This window comes from Oculina patagonica, chromosome 1, assembly GCF_052425735.1.
Source record: "Oculina patagonica isolate OP01 chromosome 1, crgOcupat, whole genome shotgun sequence".
Lineage (NCBI taxonomy): Eukaryota > Metazoa > Cnidaria > Anthozoa > Scleractinia > Oculinidae > Oculina > Oculina patagonica.
Window position 1 is genome coordinate 40056624 of NC_135758.1, and position 8257 is coordinate 40064880.

At 37.6% G+C, this 8257-nt stretch overlaps 1 protein-coding gene across 3 annotated transcripts in view; it reads right to left on the minus strand.

The window, feature by feature from the left end:
• The window catches only part of LOC144630344 (properdin-like), a 49298-nt gene extending 47037 nt beyond the window's left edge, over positions 1–2261 (minus strand). For 2 of the 3 annotated variants that reach the window (XM_078488704.1, XM_078488713.1), the window contains exons 1-2: positions 1761–1917; positions 668–798 (exon numbers count right to left, since the gene is read on the minus strand). In XM_078488704.1, the coding sequence (XP_078344830.1) occupies positions 668–731 (64 nt within the window). In that variant the 5' untranslated portion in view covers positions 732–798; positions 1761–1917. Of the gene's footprint in view, positions 1–667; positions 799–1760; positions 1918–1983; positions 2064–2246 lie in introns of those variants that run through there. The other variant, XM_078488719.1, reaches the window with a different exon arrangement.
• Positions 2262–8257: the final 5996 nt, after the last annotated feature.

Sequence of the window (8257 nt, forward strand, 5' to 3'; positions counted from 1 at the left end):
AAAATTAAATAACGGAAAGAAAAAATGTTTTGGTTTTTTGCAGTGTAGCCTCCCCTTTATCCTCTTAACTTTATCCTCTTAACTTTTATGTGTTATTTTTTGTCTTAAACTTTTAATGCTCTGTTTTTAGAGTCCCACTAATGCCACCCTTCTATCTGAGAATAATATTACTATTGGTCACTGATCCCACGTCAGTCAAAATGGGATGTCAGGATTTAATGGAATTTAGATATTTTGACATACGATATAAACTAATAGACCTTTCGGGAAGAATTAAAAACTTGGCAGACCTCCATATTTCATTCAATCCGTTTGGCAAAATAACTTCTGGTATTGTGTGTCTTAGGGCACAGTTCCTTTTTAACGAGCTTGCATGTTTTGGCGTAACACTGAAGAGAATAAATTTATCGTCCGCACAATTTAAAATTTAAAAATAAACACAGCGATTTGTTTGAAGATCCTAATGCAAAGCTTCATTACATGTATAAATTATAAAAGTATGCATTGCCTGGAGAAAGTTATGAGAACTAAAAAGAACCCATGGGGAGATGAGGCAGGATGAATCATCCCGCCAACCGCCACAGAAAATGCCCGAGGGAGTACATAATGTGTTTATCATCTTCAGTCACGCCTAGAAATGATAAATTGCATTTGTTACTTAACGTACCTGTAGCTTGCAGTAAGAAGAACAACATCAGGGCCACGGTTGCAAGAACGATGAACCTCAGCATTTTAAAAAAAAATTGCTAGAGGGTTTAATACTTCTACGAGGTTTGCCAGACGAGTGGTGAACCCAATCTGCAATAGGATCACTCATTAGTATTTATAGCATTTTGTTGGAGATGATCCATCGCTAATGAAATTTGTAGCCTGATAAACGATATTTGGAACCCTTTATCGGTCCACCTGACTTAATTTTTATTGATACAGATGTTTCGCTTGTTTTGTTTTTCGGCGACATTATGTCGACTTTTTTTTTTTTGCCTTTTCCCTAACCGGGCGGTCTTATTATACCATGTGCTTGTTATAAAAATTTCGCAATCAAAACGAAGTCAATCAGAAATGCTGGAAATACTTGAGGTTTTTGGAGTCAGTGCTATTTCCCTGGATTTGGATTTTAAAGTGTTGAATACGGACAAAAATAAATTGTAACTGGATATAGAAAACATAGTGGCACGAGTGCCGTTTGTGCTGAAAAGCGCCGCTTCATTAAAAATTTCTTTTAGACAACAGAAGACCTATAAATGTCTGTTTACTAAAACAACAAAGACAGTCAGACGAACTACAGCAGCATAAGCTAGCAGACGAGTTCTAGTCACGAAATGTAGAGCTGCAGCGCTGTATCATCAGCGCAGAACTTGTAAGTGAAAACTGAAGCAACACTTCGAGCGCAACGAAGCTCAACTTGAATACTTTGTAAACTGATTAATTCAGACGTAAGGGGGATGATATATTGCGAGTGTTTGTCGCGCGCGCCAGTGTTGACAAAATCAAAACAAATGTTTGTAATATTACCATAAAGCCGTCGTTAATCAGCACACACTCATCATCGATTACTGGTTATGTAATTGCGTGGCGTGAGGAGAAAGCGCGAATATGAATGAGAACGGCATGGTTAAATCAATAAAGTGACTTCGACCGCACGATTAGTAAATATATTACGGAAATAACATAACTGGCAGTGGCTAGCTAACTATCTAATACGGACGCATTTTGAACAGAAGCCAAATTACAGCAGACAACAAAAAGAAAGTACTTACTAAATTGGTTTTTGTAAGGGACTCCCAATTATGACTGATATTCCCTGATGATACAATGCATTATTTCGTTTTCGATTCGTCGCAAGGTTTCATAAAGCTCATTCGTGACGTCATATCTATTTGTCACGCCCAGCACTCTGCAATGGTTGAAGCATGCTGTGGGCCATAATCTTTAACCAATCAGAGGTAACAGAGGTCAACAGCATGGGAAGGAACTTCATACCTGTGTTTCCTTTTCATGAATAAAATCGTGCTTTGGCACTGAACGCTTCAGACGATCCGGGGAAAAACCTTCTGAGAACGCTGAAAGAGAAATGGAAGAGCTTTTGTGCGGATATTGTTTTTGTCTCGCCTCTTGACTATGAGGACAGCGTCACAATTATCTTTTTGCTATTTTCAGATTTTAAATCCGAAATCTCAACAATGAAAAAATTAAGACTTTTATGGTCGAAGCAGACAGAGCTGAAGGGAAGTCTAAACAAATACCTTTCGCTCAATGAGGCTATTAATGTTACCCCTTGTTATTGGGCCAAAGCCGCCCTAAAGTTAGCCACGCTGGCTAATAGCCACATGAGTTAAACTAACAACGTTTGATATGTGGAGGACCGCCAAGTCAACTATGCAAGGTCGTGTATAAAAGAATTCTGAGTTTGAACAATCCGACTAGCCTTAAGGCAATTCGCCATGAGACTAAACCGTTACCCCCAGCGTTTAACGCTTCCCGCCAAGTCCCCGTGTAATAAGGGGAGTAATTATTTCCCGTTAAAAGATTTCAAAGAACTGAGATGACACATTTTTCCACACTTGACCTCGATCAGAGCTGTTGCTCCAGCTAAAACCCAGGGGATTGATTGGGAATGAAAGATATAAGTTCAAGTTTCTGAATACTACATTTAGAGTATTAATAGTGTATTGTTTGTTTTCCACAAACAAGGAATTAAGAATAACTTTAACCCACGAGTTTATGGCCAAATTCCGAGAAAAAACAGGATCTTCTAAGATTTAGCTAATACCCCATTCAAACCAGCAAAAAATGTTTAGTTAAGGCGGGGGTAGTCGTGAATTTGAGCTAACTTGAGTGACGTTTTTTAAAAGGGGTTTAAAGAAGGGATAATTTTTTTGCAACAACACCAGACAATTGACCCCCACACAAGAGCACCCCAGGTTGTCAGGGGACTGTTTCGGCAGTTGTGGTGTCAGACTCCTAATTTGTAACCTCAAATTCTAATTTCAAAATCACACTTAATCTTCAATATTTCTTATATTTCTATATCCTTCTAGATCCTTTGAGAAAAATTATTTCCTCCTAAACGTCCCTGAAAATCACCCAAAAATTTCACCGCAAAACACAGATTCTCGTAATGGTCCGTAATGAGCATAGCGTGTTTGGCCAAACGCGAACGAGATATTCGCATATTCTTGAAATTAAATAATATGCTTGAAACGTGAACGAGATATTAGCCTTAGACCCAAGTTAAACACTTGATAAACGGCCTTTAGGCGTACCCGCAACAGAAAACTGAAAGACTGTATTTTTATTAGAGTTCAAGCTCTTTCTTGTGCTTGCATTGTGCCATTGTGCTAAATTCCAAGTCGACAAACAGTTAGCTGCTTTTATGGAGAAAACAATTTTAAACCGTGTTATGAAAGGGACATAAGGTTTGGGGTGAGCGACAACATAACCTGGAATTAAATTGCTGGAGAAGAGCTTGCCGTGTTGTTTTAATAGTTGTTATAGTAAATTTGTCTTGTTTGAAACTCGCTTTAAGTTAGTTCAACCACGTAATTTCGCTTCAATGTGTTCTCAAATAAAGCTAAAGTTGCGCAACATCATAATTGGAAACAAAATGCTGTTGTTGTTTTTTATGGTCTATATGATCAAAACAAAATCCAAAATTATATTCTTTTTTCAAAAATCTTTCAAAAAATATATTTTTTTTTGGTTTACCATTTTTTTTGCAAAAAATTTTTCTTGGAAAAAAAACCCCCATTTTTCTCCCGGACTTAAGAGTAAATGGATTTAGGATTAGTCTTAGAATTCTTAGATATAAACGGCACATAAACGTGATCTAATCAGCTAGCTCTGATTATCTGATTAGGCTGAAGGGTTAGCTACGTGACTAGACTTGTCCGTGGTTAGCGAGACGTAGTTTTTATTATAAAGAAAAAGTTGGCTCGTTTCTAGCAAGGACACCATTTGCTATATACAGTACATGCTAGGTTTAGGAAATATCAGCTAGCAAATTCTCTCCTCGCTCGGCAGTGGTAAAACAATAGCAACGAAAGCGTAAGGGACAAAGGAGCCTGTAAATATTGAATAAGATGATTATGCCGTGACCAGCTGGTGACCTCCTCGAACACATTTTCGATACTTTGATGAAAAGAAAACGAGATAAGAATAAGAACTTTCCAGTTTATTGTCAACACCGACTAAGTCTTTGGCTCTGAGAAGGCACGTTTCACACTACAAGTGATCGAGTAATTTCACTCAGTGGTTCCGTTAAATTACCTAGGTAGGATAAGTCTCCCTCGAAGCCGTTTTTAGTGTCGTGACTAAAATCAGGGATTGATTCTAATTAAGCGTTGACTAAATCGAGGCATTTAGTTTTATCGCATCGGAAGATCTTCCGTGCATATTATTGGCCTTATTTGTTTTTGAGCCCAATCCAACAAGTTGATCAGAAGTCGTAAATTGAGACGATTAAATGGATGAAGCAGAATATTAATTGTTATATAAGTGGAATTTTTTTCCCAACCGCGCGCGTTCTCATTGGCTACTTCGAGGTCACATGTTAAAAGTAAAGTTGTTTCCCGCCAAAAGCCTAAGATCAAGAGGGTACGTCAGGGGGTAACGTAACCAGTGCAGTGCGGGACAAGTCGTTAAGTGTTAATTGTTATATATATATAGACACATGAGCTGGAATTTTCCTTAACAGCGCGCGCTCTCATTGGCTACTTTGAGGTCACATGGCATCTAACAAAAAGCCTGTTTTCCACCAGAAAAAATTCCCGGGTGCGGAATTTGACCGTCTAAACAGCCAACATAGCGGGTAATTGGACCGAAATTTTAAAAAAGTCATTAGCCCGGCCGGGGATTGCCCGGGGTGGGGGATGGGCATTTTTAGAATTGGCATATACATTATTACAATGAAAAACGCAAAAGCGTAAAACGAACTCAGATATAGTACTGAAAAAGTGGCCAACTGTATATTCAGTATTAGTGTCTCTTTATGGCCTTAATAATCGTAGAGCGCTTGGGAAAATTGTCGAGAAAAAAATTGTATCGTCATTATTAGTGCCTTTCAGTTATGAAGCTCACCTGAGTGAAACAGCATGGTGCAACAATAAAGTGCACAAATAATTCTAAGTCGAAAGTAAGTACGTTTAAGTTTCCAACAAATCCAAAGTTCAGAAAAGAAAGGTTTGTTTATTCTTTAAACATGAAAATAGAAGCAACGCGAATCGACTTTTTAAAGACATGTTTCGGCATGACTCATTTAAAAAGTTGTTTCGTGTTTTTAAAATTAGTAATTTTACTAGTTCTAACAAGGAAATATGAAAATAGAAGCATTTGTGAATTTCAACTTACCGAAGGCTATTTCAAACAAATTCTGGCGGTACGAAGGTCTCTGGGTTCTATCTTCAAGCCGCGAAGACTCCACCTCAAAGAGGAGGCTTTGTCAACTATGTTTTTTGACTGGACAAGGAAACATGCGCACGAATGCCCGCCGAAGAACAGAGGGTCCCCCAGTCCGTTAGCTTTTGCCAAACGAAGGAAGTTGTAGGAATAATTTTGCACCTTTTTAAATCTACCTAGAACTAGCTAGAATATTTGATATGATTATTAGCACTTTTAATTTGTTGGTTTGCCTTGTCAAGTATAAATTTTAATTCGTTAGTTTAATATCCTCACTAAATAATTAGCTTCCACGTGCACGTGTTTTTTATCGCGCATAAAAATAGAGCTTCTAAGATTGTATTTATGTTGGGGTTACAACCGTAATTTTGGAGGACTAAATAAAATGTACGTATTTAGTCCTCGAAATTTACGGTTGTAAACCCAGCATAAAGGTTGTTTGTTTTTCCACTGTTGACTCCTGGGTACGAAAAAACAATGAGTAAAAGCATAGCTTTTAGCCAAAACTTTGATCGCATTCATTCCTGCACCATGGTTTCGAGCCACTGACACGAGTTATGATCATGGGCAAATCCAAGAAAACTGCATGTCAGTTGGGGTGTATAAGAAAAGCGGATGAATTGTACACTTCAACTTCACTCTTTTAAACTTGATTTCAATGTGGTAACTATATAACGACAAGAGAAAATACCAATCGCAATCACCAGACACTGACAATCCCGTACTGTCACATTTTCAGTGTAAAGCTATATATGAACTCCGCCGGAAAGAATACTTCCAGTGTCTCAAACTTTCAAACTCTGCGATCGTCTCTTCGATCGCAAAGCCTTAAAAACAATTATGTGGTCAGAAAAAACCCAAAGCTCGTTCAATTCCTTCCATTCCAGTACGCGTTCATTTTGCAAATGTTTTCGTGAAGCGTTCGGAAATTTTCGTAGTTTTGGGTGAAGTTTGCGCATTAAGGCTCAGAAAACAACATTAATCCTTAAGTTTACTTAATAATGCATTGTTTTAGTGTTTTGTTGCTTTAAAATGGCCAAGGAAAGAATGTCGAAATTTTAGTTCATTTGACAGATTTGACCTTTTTTAAAGTGCCTATAAGGCACAAAACAATTTTGGCCGGATTAAATCGTTCGATGATACTAAGTAAAAAGCCACAAAAATGTTTGGATTTGGTTAAAACTGCGATTTTTTACGAATTTTAAAAGGCGCGAAAAATTGCGGTATAAATAAGAAACTTGACCGATTCGTCGATCAGATCAAAAGGGTATACTTTTTCCTTTGTCTCTTTTGTTCCGAATATGTTAACGTTTCTCCCACCTTATTGCATGCTTTTATTTTAGTTTCGTATGTAAATTTTGTCCTATATATTTCATGTGAAGTTTTCCATATTCATTCGCTTCAGTGTATCGTGGACCATCGTTTAGTGCGTGTAATTTTTTTTGGTTCCCTGAACCCGTTCTTCACTGGTAAGCCGCCTTTGTTCATTGCTTGTTCTTGTATTTTGTCTATCTCTTCCGTTTTCTTCGGTTTGTTGCTGTGTTGTAATCCCTTTTTTGTCTTATCCAAGGAATTAACTTGTTTCGTATTAAAGTTGAATTCACTCGCTGGACAAGTTAAATGAATTTGTGTGGTATGCTTAACGGAGCGGCCCTTTGCCTCTTCATCCACTGCTATGAAAAATATTGTTAATTAGTCTTACAAAATTAAGAGGTAACAATAACAGTCTTACATCAGTTTTAGGTAGTTAGGGAGTGGTACAAGGAAAAAAAAGCGAAGGATCGTTTAAAGGGACTCGTCGTTCGCTGGCTTGTTCTCGATTGCCGGATTGACAGATCGAGAGACAGACGAATTTACTTTTTGTCCTAAGTTACTCAATGCAATTGTTATTTAGCAGTGATTTTTAATAATTCTACCTATAATTGTCTGATTGACAGTGTCTTTTTCTTTTGAGCACGAACTCAATGCAAATTTTCATGTGCTGCCGTTGTTTTGCCCCAAGAAGAAACATTCGTTAAGGGGATAATAATTAAATTACTGGGGTTACTCGGTATTTCAAGTGACGGGGATGAGCGAAGGATATTTTTTAGTTTGAAATTGGGAAGGAAAATTTGTTGGTTTTTATGGCTAAATGGTAAGCACCCCTATTTTTTTGCAGTGTTTTGAGAATTTTTTGGTGAGTTTTGAGGATTTTTGGGAGGGGATAGTCTTTCTCAAAGGAGTGGTAGAATTTGGAGGAATAAGAAATATTGATTTTAAAATTAAAATTTGAAGTTTTAAATTAGTAGATGGACACCAAAACAGTCCCCTGACAACCTGGAGTGCTCTTGCTTGGGCGTCAACTGTTTGGTGGTGTTTCAAAAACAAATTTCTGTTTCCTTCCTTTTCTTTAAACCTCTTAAAATTTTACTCAAAATTACATGTACGCCTTAAGGGTAAACAATTTGGCATGGGATTTGTTTGGGGGTAAATGTTCGGTACAGGGATTTTTTTGGGTGTTGTTTGTAGCCCAAGGGATTTTGTTGGGTCTTGCCCCCATTCGATCATCCCCGTCGCTTGAAATTTCTTGTTCCTTATGCTATGATACTCCAAAGAAAAGTTCGTTTAAAGGAAACCAAATAAGAAGTGATCCTCCACCTCGTATAATCGTCCGTTTTGTGGTCTGAAAAAAAAAATCTTCTTTTAGGGTAAACGTGTGGAGATACGTTATCGGGGAGAAGGTGGGCGGCTAAGTGAAACAAACAGTTATTTTCTCTTGATCTTACCCTAATTGTTGTCGTGCACAAAGGAAAAGTTAAGGACAAAAATGTTATCAAATTATACGTGACAAAAAATGTCAACATCATTTGAAGGAACTTTG